Source organism: Triticum dicoccoides, chromosome 1B, assembly GCF_002162155.2.
Source record: "Triticum dicoccoides isolate Atlit2015 ecotype Zavitan chromosome 1B, WEW_v2.0, whole genome shotgun sequence".
Classification (NCBI taxonomy): domain Eukaryota; kingdom Viridiplantae; phylum Streptophyta; class Magnoliopsida; order Poales; family Poaceae; genus Triticum; species Triticum dicoccoides.
The window spans coordinates 624,935,317-624,953,444 of record NC_041381.1 but is presented as its reverse complement, the minus strand read 5'-3'; the positions used below and the strand labels follow the sequence as shown (position 1 = coordinate 624,953,444).

General features: G+C 50.6%; 1 protein-coding gene across 1 annotated transcript; it reads left to right on the top strand.

The window, feature by feature from the left end:
- The first annotated feature begins 14,989 nt into the window (after positions 1-14,989).
- On the top strand, positions 14,990-16,884 carry LOC119349196. The gene has a single exon (XM_037617224.1). It carries the CDS (start codon positions 15,126-15,128, stop codon positions 16,773-16,775), a length of 1,650 nt encoding a protein of 549 aa, XP_037473121.1. The 5' UTR covers positions 14,990-15,125; the 3' UTR covers positions 16,776-16,884.
- The last annotated feature ends 1,244 nt before the right edge of the window (positions 16,885-18,128 follow it).

Here is an 18,128-nt window from a genome sequence, read left to right as displayed (position 1 = left end):
CTGCTTTGGGATCCTCTCCCGGAGCCGCTGGAGTGCCGTCGCCATGCCCTTGAAGAACAGGCTGAGCTTGGCGCTGGGTTGGAGATTCTCGTCGGAGGGATACCCAAAGTCCTCCATCCCCAGCTGCGCCAGCTCCTCGTCGATGACTGCGGTAATATTCACCAGACCCTCGGTCCAGTGCTCCACAGTATCTCTGAATGAGTTCTGGGTAACTGCGATGCTCTCCAGCAGCGCCTTGTCAGCCTTGACCTTCTCCGACAAGGTCTTCTCCCGCTCCTTGGCGTCGTGCAGCATCTGCGTCAACGTGGCCAGCTTCAACTCCAAGTCTGCATTGGAATCCTTGGCGGCGCTGAGCTCCTTGCCCCTCTCAGCAAGAAGACCTTGCAGCTCACCGTGGGCAGTAGCATCCTTCTCACGCTCACGCTTGAGCACGGCAAGCTCCTCGCCGCTCTTCCCGATGTTGGCCTCCAGCTGCGCCACCTTCTCCTCCAGCTCTTTCTTGGCGGCCTCTGCGGTTGCGGCAGCGTCCTTTGCTTCCTTGAGCGCCCCGCCAAGTGCTTGCTCGCGCTCGGCGAGCTCCTCCTCGTAGCTGTCGAGGTTGGCCTTCTGCTGCACCAATTCGCCTTCTCACGCGGACTGCTTCTCGGCGGCCAGCCTTTGTTCCTCCTCAGCTTCGGCCTTCTCGAGAAGGAAGGCCGTGCGCTCCTCGGTGAGTCGCTCCCGCTCCTGTGCCAGGGACCGGAGAGCTTCCTGATTGTGGCCCCGGAGCTCCTCCGCGCGCTTCTCCATATCAACTCCCGCCTTCGCGACAAGCGCTTCCCGGGAAGCCAGCTTGGCTTGCCGTGTGCGGTAGAGTGACAGCAGCTTCCGCAGCAGCTGCTCCTTCTCAGGCTCGCCACTGCTGCTGCTGAGCGCGTTGACCAACGACAGTCCAGCGGAGGCGAGCACCTCCTCATCGAAAGTTTCCCCCTCGACTGGCGCCCTGGAGCTCGACGCCCAGGGTAGCTTGATGAAGATATCGTCGCCGGCCTTCAAGTAGGCGCCGGGCTGGGGCTCCTCGGAGCCCGGCTCCGCAGCAGCGGTAGAGGGATCGGCGGTCGGTGCAGCGCCTGGCGCTCCTGCGGCCTCAGGGTCGTCAGTGCAATCGCCCGACCCCTCGCCGGCTTCTGCGGCGGCAGCCTTGGAAGCCTCCTCGCCGGCAGTCTCATCAGCACCGGCCCCTTCTTCGTTGGCGACGTCGTCGTCAGTGCTGCCATGCACGCCTTCCTCACCGGCGCCCTCTCTCTCCATTGGCTCAGCAGCAGATAGGTCTGAAGAACGAAGAAGGGAGAAAAATCAATCAAAAATCCAAGAGAAGAAAATCAGAAGAAGAAGAACCCAAGGGAAAGTTTTTGGACAAGTGAATTACCTGTGCCAAGATCTGCAGTTGCGGTCTCGGCCGCTGCAGGATCGACGGTGCTGTCCCTTGCTGGAGAACCGCCCCTTGCCGGAGAGTTCTCCCTTACCGGAGAGCGCTCCCTTGCCGGGGACTCCTCCCTTGGCGGCGTAGTCGAAGCAGATGGCACTTCAGGACCAGCTTCCGGGCGCTCCTGATATGGCTGCTCTGCTCCTACACAAATCAACAAGCAAGATATCAACAAAGGAAAAAGCACTCATGCGTGCCTGACAGCAGAAAACTAACTATGAACTTACGCTGGGGGCTGCGCTGGGGGCTGCTTTGAGGAGTGGTTGCCGGGTCCGTCAAGGTGGTCTCGGACCCACCCCCTGCTGACACGGTGGGGTCATCTTCGATGACAATCATCGCGGCCTTGGCCCTCTTCGCCGCTCTCTGGGCCAGCGTCCTGAAAAGAAAGGAGTTCAGATTGAAGCAAGTCAGATACAAGATAAAAACATCAAGATTGAAGAACTACAATAGCACCAAATAAACTTACTCTTCTTCCTCCTCGTCGGAGCTGAGCGCGGAAAGATCAAAGTCCGGCTCCCCTCCAGTGCGGCGAGGTGGAGGAGTAGGATCCCTTGACCGCTGGGCGGGGGCAGTGGCGGTGGCCTGGGAAGATCCCGCTCCAGTTGCCGCTGCTGCGTGAGGCGCTCCCGCGGCAACATTGCTTGCCGCGATAGAGCGTGTCGCACGGCTCGGCGGCTGTTGACCCGGCTGCTGCCCCGCTACGTCCGCGGCCCTGCGAAGACGCCTTCTTGGCGGGGCCGGGGGCTCCGCCTGCGGCAAGCTTTCTGAAGGCTCGGGCTCTCCCTCGCCGGCCTCGCTCGGCCCAGCTTCAGAGCCGGCAGGCTCTTCCTCGCCAATGAACTCCGCACGCCCGGCAAGGTTTGCCGCCTCTGCCGCCTCCGCCTCCTCCACAGTGAACCCGAACGCGCCCGCGGCAGCTGCGACCGCAACCTCTTCCGCCCTAGTGGCGATGCGCTGTAGCTCCTCGTCGATGGTGTCACGGGTGAGGCTCTTCTGCTCGTCAGCGCGGACCGGCACTTCTTCCAAGTTGTCGAAGAACGCTTGCACGACGTCATCCGCAGGCTCTTGCCAAGTTGGGACGATTCCGTGTGAATCGCACAACGGCATCATGGCGCTGATCCGGTCAAGCGAAGAATTATTGCACAATGGAACGACGCCCCTCGCCAGCGTGAATGGGTGCTGGGGATCGCGTTTGAACAACTCCAGGAGCATTGCATCCAGCTCCAAGACGGTGAAGTTGTAGTTGAGGCCCGGCCGCAGCCTCATGATGTCCGCCGAGTTCTTGAATTCCCAGGCGGGCCTCCCCCTCTCCTGCAGGGGGGCGATGCGGCGGCGGAGGAAATCTGCGCCTACAGCACCTACAGGGAGCCCGGCAAGCCTGAGGCGAAGGATCCTAGTGATGGCGATCTTCAGCCTCTCGTCTTCCGGGGCCACGTTGCTCCAGTCATTGCCGCGCACTATTGGAGCTTGGCGCATGGCGGTGAAGGGCTGCGGATTCTCCTCGACGATCCAGCACCACTCCGCTCTCCACTCCTCCCACTTGCTGCGGAGCTCACCCTCCAAGTACGCCTCCTTCTTGCCGACTCTCGAGATCCAGGCGATCCCTCCGGCAAGTGGCTCTCCTCTCTCTACCCGAGGCATGAAGAAGTGGCGGAAAAGGGCAACATTGGGGTGGACTCCGACAAAGTTTTCGCACAAATGTGCGAAAACTGCCATGGTCAGAACGGAGTTGGGGGTGAAATCAAGGAGGCGGAGGCCGTAGGTGTTCATGATATCGCAGAAGAACTCTGAGAAGGGCGGGCACAGCCCGCAATAGAAGAACAGCGCGAAGAATGGGTACCCATTTGGAGCCAGTTCCGAAGCAGCGGCCGGGAGTACCCTCGTGTGCGGATGCGCCCGCGTCTCCATCGCCCAAAAGAGGTAGAAGTACTCCCTCAGCTCCTTCGCGCCGAGCTGGGGGGAGAAGATCGCCCGCTCCTTCCGCAGCGCCGCGAGCCGCTGCGCCTCGGCCGACTTCACGCCCTTTCCCTTGTCGGCTTTCGGAGCCATGGCGGAGGTGGTGGGGGAGGTCGACGGCGTTGGTGATGCTGGTGGCAATGGGGGGCGGAGCGCTGCTCTCTCGGCTTCGAGAAGAAGGGGGGAGCGGTGGAGGTTCGTGAAGATGGAGTAGTAGCAACCAGCGAGGGGGAACGAACTGCCCTTGTTTCCTCTGCTTATAAAGAGGGATGGGGCGGACGTTTCGCCCTTCCGAATAAAGAACCACCCACGATCTCTCCCACGACGCCGCATTCAACGTGTGCCGTTAGGGGAGAGCGCGGTGGATACGGAGCGAGATTCGGCGTGGCCCAGTCCACGTGTGCCCGTGCCCTGTCTTGGGCCTGGCCCAATAGCGCTCGGCACCGTGTCTGGCCCAGGCCCGGGGGCTCCTGTCGGTGTACTAGAATAGAGGTACCCTAGTACCCCGAACTTGTGCACGGGCAGTTGCAGCACCCCGCGGCAAGGCTTGCCGGGCGAACGCCAAGATCCTCCGTGGTTCCCTTGGAGCCATTCAAGAACAAAGTATTTAAGCTCAGGAGACAAGGCCCCAGCAAGAGGAGCTTGCCGGGAAGGCCAACCAAGGAACTCCAAGGAACTTGCCGCGACGCGCCACGCGCTCCGGCAAGGCAACAAGGCCCCGGCAAGAGGAGCTTGCCGGGAAGACCAACCAAGGTACCTCGAGGCCCGGTGAGCGACAAGCTTCCGAACCCGACAAGATAACAACAGCGGCAAGGCGCTTGCCGCGGCAGGCGGCCACTCTGTGCCCATGCTCCAGTGCATCCACCAACGTGTCGCTCTGGGGGCCTCTCCAGGCGCGCGTGGCGGGAGGCTGTGCAGCCAGCGGTGCGCAGTGGCATGCGAAGCTGACGAGATCGCCATCATGGCGAATGGTGGCGCCCCTAATGGTCCTTTTCTGCACTGTTTGGGCGACTCAGACGGGCATTTAATGCCCTTGTCCCCTGCCGTCAGGGTTAGGTAGGGTGCACTATACAAGTAACTGTACCAACCACCTCACTTTTTACATTTGTACCCTTCTCTGCGTTGCCACCTGTCGGTGACCCCTTTAGCGTATAAAAGGAGGCCCATGCGCAATGTAGAGGAGGTTCGACTGGTTCGGAACCCAGAAAAACACTATGCTCTCTCTCTGGAGCAAGAACACAAGATAACCAAACAAGTAGCAGTAGGAGTGTTATCTCTCCGGAGAGCTCCGAAGTTGGGTAAACTGCTCGTGTGCTTCGCCTCGATCTGCTCTTCGTGTGATCTCCGCCCCCCGCCGAACCGAAAGGGGCTCGGTCCACCGGCCCCATAGGTGTTCGTGGATCAGTCTCCCCGACACTCTCCGTGGGTCCTTGAGTTGCATATAATTTCTAGGATCAAGCCAAAATGCAATAAAATATGATATGCAATGATGGTCTAACGTATAACATTCCAAATTGAAAATTTGGGATGTTACAGTTGGCGAGACGACAACGATGCTACGATGGAGATCAAGGTGTCGCGCCGGTGACGATGGTGATCATGACGGTGCTTCGGAGATGGAGATCACAAGCACAAGATGATGATGGCCATATCATATCACTTATATTGATTGCATGTGATGTTTGTCCTTTATGCATCTTATTTTGCTTTGATTGACGATAGCATTATAAGATGATCTCTCACTAAATTTCAAGATGAAATTGTTCTCCCTGAGTATGCACCATTGCCAAAGTTTGTCGTGCCGAGACACCACGTGATGATCGAGTGTGATAAGCTCTATGTTCATCTACAACGGGTGCAAGCCAGTTTTGCACACGCAGAATACTCGGGTTAAACTTGACGAGCCTAGCATATGCAGATATGGCCTCGGAACACTGGAGATCGAAAGGTCGAGCGTGAATCATATAGTAGATATGATCAACATAGTAATGTTCACCATTGAAAACTACTCCATCTCACGTGATGATTGGACATGGTTTAGTTGATTTGGATCACGTGATCACTTAGATGATTAGAGGGATGTCTATCTAAGTGGGAGTTCTTAAGTAATATGATTAGTTAAACTTTAATTTATCATGAACTTAGTCTTGATAGTATTTTGCAAATTATGTTGTAGATCAATAGCTCGCGTTGTTGCTTCCCTATGTTTTATATGTGTTCCTAGAGAAAACTAAGTTGAAAGATGATAGTAGAAATGATGCGGACTAGGTCCGTGATCTGAGGTTTATCCTCATTGCTGCATAGAAGAATTATGTCCTTGATGCACCGCTAGGTGACAGACCTTTTGCAGGAGCAGATGCAGACGTTATGAACGTTGGCCTAGCTCAATATGATTAATACTTGATAGTTTAGTGCACCATGCTTAACGGCTTAGAATCCGGACTTCAAAGACGTTTTGAACGTCATGGACCATATGAGATGTTCTAGGAGTTGAAGTTAATATTTCAAGCAAATACCCGAGTTGAGAGATATGAAGTCTCCAACAAGTTCTATAGCTAAAAGATGGAGGAGAATTGCTCAACTAGTGAGCATGTGCTCATATTGTCTGGGTACTACAATCGCTTGAATCAAGTGGGAGTTAATCTTCTAGATAAAAATAGTGACTGACAGAGTTCTCTAGTCACCATCACCAAGTTACTAGAGCTTCGTGATGAACTATAGTATGCAAGGGATGACAAAAACGATTCCCGAGCTCTTCGTGATGTTGAAATCGATGAAGGTAGAAATCAAGAAAGAGCATCAAGTGTTGATGATTGACAAGACCACTAGTTTCAAGAAAAGGGCAAAGGGAAAGAAAGGGAAACTTCAAGTAGAATGGCAAGCAAGTTGTCACTGCCGTGAAGAAGCCCAAAGCTGGACCAAAGCCTGAAACTGAGTGCTTCTACTGCAAAGGAAATGATCACTGGAAGCAGAAATACCCTGAATGTTTGGTGGATAAGTAGGATGGCAAAGTGAACAAGTGTATATTTGATATACAGGTTATTGTTGTGTACCTTACTAGTGTTTATAGTAGCCACTGGGTATTTTATACTTGTTCGGTTGCTAAATATTAGTAACTCGAAACAGGAGTTACAGAATAAACAGAGACTAGTTGAGGGTGAAGTGATGATGTGTGTTGGAAGTGGTTCCAAGATTGATATGATCATCATCGCACACTCCCTATATTTTCAAGATTAGTGTTGAACCTTAATAAATGTTATTTGGTGTTTGTGTTGAGCATAAATATGATTAGATCATGTTTATTGCGATACGGTTATTCATTTAAGTTAGAGAATAATTGTTGTTCTGTTTACATGAATAAAACCTCCTATGGTCATACACCCAATGAAAATGGTTTGTTGGATCTCGATCGTAATGATACACATATTCATAATATTGAAGTTAAAAGATGCAAAGTTAATAATGATAGTGCAACTTATTTGTGGCACTGTCGTTTAGGTCATATTGGTGTAAAGCGCATGAAGAAACTCCATGCTGATGGAATTTTGGAATCACTTGATTATGAATCATTTGATGCTTGTGAACCATGCCTCATGGGCAAGATCACTAAGACTTCATTCTCTGGAAGAATGGAGCGAGCAACTGAATTATTGGAAATAATACATACTAATGTAAGCGGTACGATAAGTGTTGAGGCTCGCGACGGGTATCGTTATTTTCTAACCTTCACAGATGATTTGAGCAGATATGGTTATATCTACTTGATGACACATAAGTCTGAAACATTTGAAAAAGTTCAAAGAATTTCAGAGTGAAGTGGAAAATCATCATAACAAGAAAATAATTTTTTCTGCGATTTGATCGCATAGACGAATATTTGAGTTATGAGTTTGGACTTCAATTAAAACAATGTGGAATAGTTTCACAAACTCATGCCACCTGGAACACCACAGCTTAATGGTGTGTCCGAATGTCATAACCGTACTTTATTGGATATAGTGTAATCTATGATGTCTCTTACCGATTTACCACTATCGTTTTGAGGATATGTATTGGAGACAGCTGCTTTCACGTTAAATAGGGCACCATCTAAATCCGTTGAGACGACACCATATGAACTATGGTTTGGCAAGAAACCAAAGTTGTCGTTTCTTAAAGTTTGGGGTTGCGATGCTTATGTGAAAAAGTTTCTTCCTGATAAGCTCAAACCCAAATTGGAGAAGTGCGTCTTCATAGGTACCCAAAAGTAACTGTTGGGTACACCTTCTATCACAGATCCGAAGGCAAGATATTCGTTGCTAAGAATGGATCCTTTCTAGAGAAGGAGTTTCTCTCGAAAGAAGTGAGTGGGAGGAAAGTAGAACTTGATAAGGTAATTGTACCTTCTCGAGAATTGGAAAGTAGTTCATCACAGAAACCAGTTCCAGCGATGCCTACACCGATTAGTGAGGAAGTTACTGATGATGATCATGAAACTTCGGATCAAGTTACTACCGAACCTCGTAGGTCAACCAAAGTAAGATCCGCACCAGAGTGGTACGGTAATCCTATTCTGGAGGTCATGTTGCTTGACCATGACGAACCTACGAACTATGAGGAAGCGATGATGAGCCCAGATTCCGCGAAATGGCTTGAGGCCATGAAATCTGAGATGGGATCCATGTATGAGAACAACGTGTGGACTTTGGTTGACTTACCCGATGATCGGCAAGCCATAGAAAATAAATGGATCTTCAAGAGGAAGACGAACGCTGATAGTTGTGTTACTATCTACAAAGCTCGAATTGTCGAAAAAGGTTTTCGACAAGTTCAAGGTGTTGAATACAATGAGATTTTCTCACTCGTATCGATGCTTAAAAGTCTGTCTGAATCATGTTAGCAATTTCCGCATTTTATGAAATTTGGCAAATGGATGTCAAAACTACATTCCTTAATGGATTTATTAAAGAATAATTGTATATGATGCAACCAGAAGGTTTTGTCAATCCTAAAGGTACTAACAAAATATGCAAGCTCCAGCAATCCATCTATGGACTAGTGCAAGCATCTCGGAGTTGGAATATACGCTTTGATGAGTTGATCAAAGCATATGGTTTTATACAGACTTTTGGAGAAGCATGTATTTACAACAAAGTGAGTGGGAGCTCTGTAGCATTTCTAAAACTGTATGTAGATGACATATTGTTGATTGGAAATGATATAGAAATTCTGGATAGCATAAAAGGATACTTGAATAAGAGTTTTTCAAAGAAAGACCTCAGTAAAGCTACTTACATATTGAGCATCAATATCTATTGAGATAGATCAAGACGCTTGATAAGATTTTTTCAATGAGTACATACCTTGATAAGACTTTGAAGTAGTTCAAAATGGAATAGTCAAAGAAGGAGTTCTTGCCTGTGTTGCAAGGTGTGAAGTTGAGTAAGACTCAAAACCCGACCATGGCAGAAAATAGAAAAAGAATGAAAAGTCATTCCCTATGCCTCAGTCATAGGTTCTATAAAGTATGCTATGTTGTGTACCAGACCTATTGTATACCTTGCTCTGAGTTTGGCAAGGGAGTACAGTTTTGATCTAGGAGTAGATCACTCGACAGAGGTCAAGAATATCCTTAGTGAGGACTAAGGAGATGTTTCTCGATTATGGAGGTGATAAAAGAGTTTGTCGTAAAGAGTTACATTGGTGCAAGCTTTTACATCGATCCAGATGACTCTAAGTCTCAATCTGGATACATATTGAAAGCGGGAGCAATTAGCTACAGCTCCATGCAGAGCATTGTAGACATAGAGTATTTGCAAAATACATACGGCTCTGAATAAGACAGACCCGTTGACTAAACTCCTCTCACGAGCAAAACATGATCACACCTTACTACTCTTTGGGTGCTAATCACATAGCGATGTGAACTAGATTATTGACTCTAGTAAACCCTTCGGGTGTTGGTCACATGACGATGTGAACTATGGGTGTTAATCACATTCATGTGTGAATATTGGTGTTAAATCACATGGTGATGTGAACTAGATTATTGACTCTAGTGCAAGTGGGAGACTGAAGGAAATATGCCCTAGAGGCAATAATAAAGTTATTATTTATTTCCTTATTTCATGATAAATGTTTATTATTCATGCTAGAATTGTATTAACCGGAAACATAATACATGTGTGAATACATAGACAAACATATGTCACTAGTATGCCTCTACTTGACTAGCTCGTTGAATCAAAGATGGTTAAGTTTCCTAGCCATAGACATGAGTTGTCATTTGATTAACAAGGTCACATCATTAGAGAATGATGTGATTGACTTGACCCATTCTGTTAGCTTAGCACTTGATCATTTAGTATATTGTTGTTGCTTTCTTCATGACTTATACATGTTCCTATGACTATGAGATTATGCAACTCCCATTTACCGGAGGAACACTTTATGTGCTACCAAATGTCACAACATAACTGGGTGATTATAAAGGTGCTCTACAGGTGTCTCGAAGGTACTTATTGAGTTGGCGTATTTCGAGATTAGGATTTGTCACTCCGATTGTCGGAGAGGTATCTCTGGGCCCTCTCGGTAATGCACATCACTATAAGCCTTGCAAGAAATGTGACTAATGAGTTAGTTGCGGAATGATGCATTACATAACGAGTAAAGAGACTTGCCGGTAACGAGATTGAACTAGGTATTGAGATACCGACGATCGAATCTCAGGCAAGTAACATACCGATGACAAAGGGAACAACGTATGTTATTATGCTGTTTGACCGATAAAGATCTTCATAAAATATGTAGGAGCCAATATGAGCATCCAGGTTCCGCTATTGGTTATTGACCAGAGACGTGTCTCAGTCATGTCTACATAGTTCTCGAACCCGTAGGGTCCGCACGCTTAAAGTTCAGTGACGATTTATATTATGATTTATGTGTTTTGATGTATCGAAGGTAGTTCGGAGTTCCGGATGAGATCGGGGACATGACGAGGAGTCTCGAAATGGTCGAGATGTAAAGATCGATATATTGGACGACTATATTCGGACATCAGAAAGGTTCCGAGTGATTCGGGTATTTATCGGAGTATCGGAGAGTTACGGGAATTCGCCGGGGAGTATATGGGCCTTATTGGGCTTTAGGGGAAAGAGAGAGGGGAGGCTGCCCGCCCCCCAAGGCCTAGTCAGAATTGGACTAGGGGGAGGGGCTGCGCCCCCTCCTTCCTTCTCTTCTCTTTTCCCTTTCCTTGACTCCTACTCCTACTACTTGGAAGGGGGGGGATCCTACTCCCGGTGGGAGTAGGACTCCTCCAGGGCGCGCCATAGGAGGGCCGGCCCTCCCCCTCCTCCACTCCTTTATATACGGGGGCAGGGGGGCACCTCTAGACACACAAGTTGATCTATTGATCTCTCCCAGCCATGCGCGGTGCCCCCCTCCACCATATTCCACCTCGGTAATATCGTAGTGGTGCTTAGGCGAAGCCCAGCGTCGGTAGCATCATCAACACCGTCATCACGCCGTCGTGCTAATGGAACTCTCCTGCAAAGCTTTGCTGGACCGGAGTTCGTGGGACGTCATCGAGCTGAACATGTGCTGAACTCGGAGGTGTCGTACGATCGGTACTTGGATCGGTCGGATCGTGAAGACGTACGACTACATCAACCGCGTTGTGCTAACGCTTCCGCTTATGGTCTATGAGGGTACGTAGACGACACTCTTCCATCTCGTTGCTATGCATCACCATGATCTTGCGTGTGCGTAGGATTTTTTTTTTGAAATTACTGCGTTCCCCAACACATTTATCATGATATAAAGAAATATAAATAACAATTTTATTATTGCCTCTAGGGCATATTTCCTTCAGCCAGTGGGTGACATTGTGGCCCCTCTCCACGCGCTAGGGCTCCAGGTGAAAACGCTTGACCACTTCTTCGGTCTTGCGGCGGCAACAGGTTGTATTATCACCCTCTTGAGGGCGTCGTCATGGAGTCTAGGTTCCTTCCGGTCGTGCCACATCGCCATCAACGGACAAGTTTGGATCCTATCTTGAAGCGTCTTCTACTCTGGCGTGAGACGGCCTCACTTGTCTCCTTATGTTTTTCAGGGGTCCTTGTTGTCCACGGGCAGGATTTCTCTCTCTCAAGTATAGGATTGCGCCAACATCGTCGATTGAAGAAAAAAATGTTTCAGGAAAACAAAATAAGTCATCTCCTATTGTCTACGCTGATCCACATAGAGGCGCTCAATTCCCCCAAATCCCCCAACCCCCCTTCTTGTCGGCGGTGCCTACTCCGATCTCGGGCTGAGTTTCTCCGGCCATAGCCGCCCTCATCCCCGTATACAAGGAGGTTCCGGCGTTGATACCGACTCGCGTATCCAGTCGCAGCCGCGTGCCACCACCACGCGCCTGCACCGCATCTACTCGTCGTCGCCCGGCCAAAGTGAGCTTCACCCTGGCCAGGAGGCGTCACGTGGACCGTCTCCTGCGCCGGCAGCCGCGGAAGCAGGCAGATCCAGGCGAGGATCGTGTCAGCACCCTCCCCGATGACCTCCTCCTCGTCGTCCTGTGTCGCCTCGACACCCGCGCGGTGCTCGGCGTCGGGCTGCTCTCCAAGCGCTGGGCTGGCCTCCCCGGCGAGCTCCCCGCCCTCGATCTCAGGGTCAGCGACGTACTCCCGCCGCGCTACCGGCGGTGGCTCCTCCGCTATCGTGACATCTTCAACAGCGGAACCTTTGTGCTGTATAGGCATCGCCTCGCGCATCACGAGTTCGTGCCCAGCATGACGAGGTACGAGCGCCGCGCCATGCGCGCCTTCACCAGCTCCGTCGAGGGCCTCCTGGGTGCCCGAGCTCGCCGGAGGGTCAGCAGCCTCAGGCTCGAGTTCTTCATCACGCGCAACACCGGCTGCGTCAACCAGCTGATGTCCCAGGCCATGGATGCTTGGGTGTCGATGACCTCAAGGTCATCGCCCGGCCGACATTCCAGCAGCAGACGGTGCACGCCTTCCCTGGCCATGGCCTATGCTCCTCGCCCCGGTTGTCACGCCTGCAAAACCTCAAGCTTGGGGGCTGTGTCATCCCACATCTACTGCATGAGTACCACGCGCTCACTAGGCTCGTCCTGCAAGACGTTGCCGAGTCACCCCCGGCCGCCTACGAGGGCGTCTTCGCCTCCTGCCCGCAGCTGCAGGTGGTGCACCTCAACTCCTGTCTCTGCGGCGGCAGGGACATGGTCATGGTTGTGGATGCCCCCAGCTCGCAGATCAGGGAGTTCGTCGTGGACAAGTGTGAAATAGGATCAATATGGTTGAGGGCTCTTCCCAATCTGGAGCGTCTGGCATCCCTGGGCACACACCTGTTCTTCGAGTCCACCGCATTCCCATGCCTAAGGCAATGGAGCCTCGCCCGCCGCCACGGTGTCTCCTTGGATGGGTTTGGACAACACTTTCGGCAGCACCTGGAGCTTGACTTGTTTCTTGATAAATGTTTATCATTCATGCTAGAATTGTATTAACCGGAAACATAATACATGTGTGAATACATAGACAAACATAATGTCACTAGTATGCCTCTACTTGACTAGCTCGTTGAATCAAAGATGGTTAAGTTTCCTAGCCATAGACATGAGTTGTCATTTGATTAACGGGGTCACATCATTAGAGAATGATGTGATTGACTTGACCCATTCTGTTAGCTTAGCACTTGATCGTTTAGTATATTGTTGTTGCTTTCTTCATGACTTATACATGTTCCTATGACTATGAGATTATGCAACTCCCGTTTACCGGAGGAACACTTTATGTGCTACCAAACGTCACAACATAACTGGGTGATTATAAAGGTGCTCTACAGGTGTCTCGAAGGTACTTATTGAGTTGGCGTATTTTGAGATTAGGATTTGTCACTCCGATTATCGGAGAGGTATCTCTGGGCCCTCTCGGTAATGCACATCACTATAAGCCTTGCAAGCAATGTGACTAATGAGTTAGTTGCGGGATGATGCATTACATAACGAGTAAAGAGAATTGCCGGTAACGAGATTGAACTACGTATTGAGATACCGACGATCGAATCTCAGGCAAGTAACATACCGATGACAAAGGGAACAACGTATGTTATTATGCCGTTTGACCGATAAAGATCTTCATAGAATATGTAGGAGCCAATATGAGCATCCAGGTTCCGCTATTGGTTATTGACCAGAGACGTGTCTCAGTCATGTCTACATAGTTCTCGAACCCGTAGGGTCCGCACGCTTAAAGTTCGGTGACGATTTATATTATGAGTTATGTGTTTTGATGTATCGAAGGTAGTTCGGAGTCCCGGATGAGATCGGGGACATGACGAGGAGTCTCGAAATGGTCGAGATATAAAGATCGATATATTGGACGACTATATTCGGACATCGGAAAGGTTCCGAGTGATTCGGGTATTTATCGAAGTATCGGAGAGTTACGGGAATTCGCCGGGGAGTATATGGGCCTTATTGGGATTTAGGGGAAAGAGAGAGGGGAGGTTGCGCGCCCCCCCAAGGCCTAGTCAGAATTGGACTAGGGGGAGGGGTTGCGCCCCCTCCTTCCTTCTCTTCTCTTTTCCCTTTCCTTGACTCCTACTCCTACTACTTGGAAGGGGGGGGGGGGAATCCTACTCCCGGTGGGAGTAGGACTCCTCCAGGGCGCGCCATAGGAGGGCCGGCCCTCCCCCTCCTCCACTCCTTTATATACGGGGGCAGGGGGCACCTCTAGACACACAAGTTGATCTATTGATCTCTCCTAGCCGTGTGCGGTGCCCCCTCCACCATATTCCACCTCGGTAATATCGTAGTGGTGCTTAGGCGAAGCCCAGCGTCGGTAGCATCATCAACACCGTCATCACGCCGTCGTGCTGACGGAACTCTCCCGCAAAGCTCTGCTGGACCAGAGTTCGTGGGACGTCATCGAGCTGAACATGTGCTGAACTCGGAGGTGTCGTACGATCGGTACTTGGATCGGTCAGATCGTGAAGACGTACAACTATATCAACCGCGTTGTGCTAACGCTTCCGCTAACGGTCTACGAGGGTACGTAGACGACACTCTCCCCTCTCGTTGCTATGCATCACCATGATCTTGCGTGTGCGTAGGATTTTTTTTAAAATTACTGCGTTCCCCAACACATTTATCATGATATAAAGAAATATAAATAACAATTTTATTATTGCCTCTAGGGCATATTTCCTTCAGCCAGTGGGTGACATTGTGGCCCCTCTCCACGCGCCAGGGCTCCAGGTGAAAACGCTTGACCACTTCTTCGGTCTTGCGGCGGCAACAGGTTGTATTATCACCCTCTTGAGGGCGTTGTCATGGAGTCTAGGTTCCTTCCGGTCGCGCCACATCGCCATCAACGGACAAGTTTGGATCCTATCTCGAAGCGTCTTCTACTCTGGCGTGAGACGGCCTCAATTGTCTCCTTATCTTTTTCAGGGGTCCTTGTTGTCCACGGGCAGGATTTCTCTCTCTCAAGTATAGGATTGCGCCAACATCGTCGATTGAAGAAAAAAAAACGTTTCAGAAAAACAAAATAAGTCATCTCCTATTGCCTACGCTGATCCGCATAGAGGCGCTCAATTCCACCAAATCCCCCAACCCCCCTTCTCGCCGGCGGTGCCTACTCCGATCTCGGGCTGAGTTTCTCCGGCCACCGCCGCCCTCATCCCCGTATCCAAGGAGGTTCCGGCGTCGATGCGGACTCGCGTATCCAGTCGCAGCCGCGTGCCACCACCACGCGCCTGCACCGCATCTACTCGTCGTCGCCCGGCCGAAGCGAGCTTCACCCTGGCCAGGAGGCGTCGCGTGGACCGTCTCCTGCGCCGGCAGCCGCGGAAGCAGTCAGATCCAGGCGAGGACCGTGTCAGCGCCCTCCCCGATGACCTCCTCCTCCTCGTCCTGCGTCGCCTCGACACCCGCGCGGCGCTCGGCGCCGGGCTGCTCTCCAAGCGCTGGGCTGGCCTCCCCCGCGAGCTCCCCGCCCTCGACCTCAGGGACAGCGACGTACTCCCGCCGCGCTACCGGCGGTGGCTCCTCCGCTACCGTGACATCTTCAGCAGCGGAACCTTTGCGCTGTACAGGCATCGCCTCGGGCATCACGAGTTCGTGCCCAGCATGACGAGGTACGAGCGCCGCGCCATGCGCGCCTTCACCAGCTCCGTCGAGGGTCTCCTGGGCTCCCGAGCTCGCCGGAGGGTCAGCAGCCTCAGGCTCGAGTTCTTCATCACGGGCAACACCGGCTGCGTCAACCGGCTGATTTCCCAGGCCATGGATGCTTGGGGTGTCGACGACCTCGAGGTCATCGCCCGGCCGACATTCCGGCAGCAGACCGTGCACGCCTTCCCTAGCCATGGCCTCTGCTCCTCGCCCCGGTTGTCACGCCTGCAAAACCTCAAGCTTGGGGGCTGTGTCATCCCGCATCTGCTGCATGAGTACCACGCGCTCACTAGGCTGGTCCTGCAAGACGTTGCCGAGTCACCCCCGGCCGCCTACGAGGGCGTCTTCGCCTCCTGCCCGCAGCTGCAGGTGGTGCACCTCAACTCCTGTCTCTGCGGCGGCAGGGACATGGTCATGGTTGTGGATGCCCCCAGCTCGCAGATCAGGGAGTTCGTCGTGGACAAGTGTGAAATAGGATCAATATGGTTGAGGGCTCTTCCCAATCTGGAGCGTCTGGCATCCCTGGGCACACACCTGTTCTTCGAGTCCACCGCATTCCCATGCCTAAGGCAATGGAGCCTCGCCCGCCACCACGGTGTCTCCTTGGATGGGTTTCGACAACACTTTCGGCAGCACCTGGAGCTTGACTTGTTTCTTGAACACACCCCGGACATTACCGACCTGATCATCCGGTTCACGGGGCCCGACAGATGGATCGTGCCATCTATCTCACCATCCGTTTTGTTACCTAACCTGAGGCGGCTGTTGGTCGCTGATGTGCCTTCGTCCTGGGACGTCTCTTGGCCCCGTCTTCTCTTTGAGACGGCGCCTTGCCTCGAGAGTTTTCACATCCACATTGCCTCTTGCATGGAGGAGCCCAGTCCCAGTGAAGAAATATCTTGGTGTCCGACAAAGTTTCGGCAGCATCGCTTGAAGGAGTTTGTGATGGCTGGTTTTGAGGCAACAGAAAGGCAGATTTACCTTGTCAAGTTTGTCATGGCCGTATGCACGGCGTTGCGTCATGTCAGCATGTTCAAGAATGGGCATGTTCAGGACAAGGGGCACTGGGAATGGGAGATGGTGACACAGCAACACTCATGGACTGAGGAGGACAAGGACGACACGCTCAAGCAGATTATGGGCACGGCATCTTCAACAGCAGCTCCGGTTCAACTGGTTTTAGGCTGATCATCGTGTGTTTGTGCCTGTCTTATGATCCTCTCATAATGTATTCCACATCTCTGTTTTACTCGATGTGATTTATAATATATTACTCAAATAATGTTTTTGTTTGTTATTCCTTTTCTGTGCTAAGCAGTGCGTGTGCATTTTTCAATGGAACCCGATCCAATTTGTCTGCTGAATTTTCCATATGTGCAGGCTTCTATAGTAATTTGTCTTGAAAAGATTGATTATACGAGCTGTGGCAAGGGAAAACGTCATGGCATAATGCCTGCCGCTATTTCCACGTCATCCCCCAAATTTAAAGTACCTTCACAAAATCCTGCTTACTTGAAAATAAACTATCCATTTACTGTGAAAAATGAAGAAGAAACTAGCCAGTGGCAAAAACATCAGGAGGCCAAACACAGCTATGCTGTTTGGATATATAATCTGCTGCTACCTTTATCTGTATACTAGGTGGTTAGGCAGCTGTTACATATATGTTCGTTTACTTTGTTTTGAACAAATATTATGTGTGTGTTTTTCTACTTTTCCAACTTATGATGCATATGGAGGTACTTTTGTGATCACCTCGTGTTTTTACTTTCTACATATATGTGCCTATGGGATATGAAGGATCTTTGGTACTACATTGTAGCAAGTCCATGGGAAGTTATGTGTGTTACTATTGTAGTAGCAAGTACACATGTAGCTGAGCTGGTTACATGCCACTCTATGGTCTCAGTGAGGCTGAAACCTCTAGCAGTATAGGAAGTAGAGAAACCATTGTGGGCAGCTTTTATCCAGTGGATGAGGCTCTCAGCTTTAATCTAACCAATTTTGTAGAGGGATTAAGTTCTTAATCAGTTTACATGATTTCTTACCAATTTAAATGAATTTAATGTCGACTGGGTTCTCTGAAACTCTTGATTTCATATCTGAACTCTGAAGTAAGGCATTTACACTAATTTTACTTGAAGTTGCACATCACTGAAGTAGCTAATGGAAGAATTAAAGCTCTTGTGTAGCCGCATGAGATTTCACTTGATATGTACTCTATCCAGTGTCATTTCATTATCAAATTAGCTACAGAAGTAGTCCATAGAGTTTTTGCTTATCCCCATTCCACCACTTGTGGGTTGAAGAGCTCCAAGCAAAAGCAATTGAGAAAGGGAGGTCGCCATGTCTCAGTCCCCAGCGATGGAAGAAGGGAGTACCAGGAGCACAGTTTGAGGAGAATCCGAGATGATGTCGAGGCGAGGGAGGTGTCGATGAGATCACTGCAGCACTGACTGAAGCCAACGTGGGCGAGGACTTCAAGAAGGTAATCCCAATTGACAGAGTCTGTCAAATGCTTTTGCATTATGTAGCTTTAGG

Coding starts and splice junctions, on each gene's coding strand:
- LOC119349196 (XM_037617224.1), top strand. CDS start 15,126: ATGCGGACTCGCGTATCCAGTCGCAGCCGCGTGCCACCACCACGCGCC.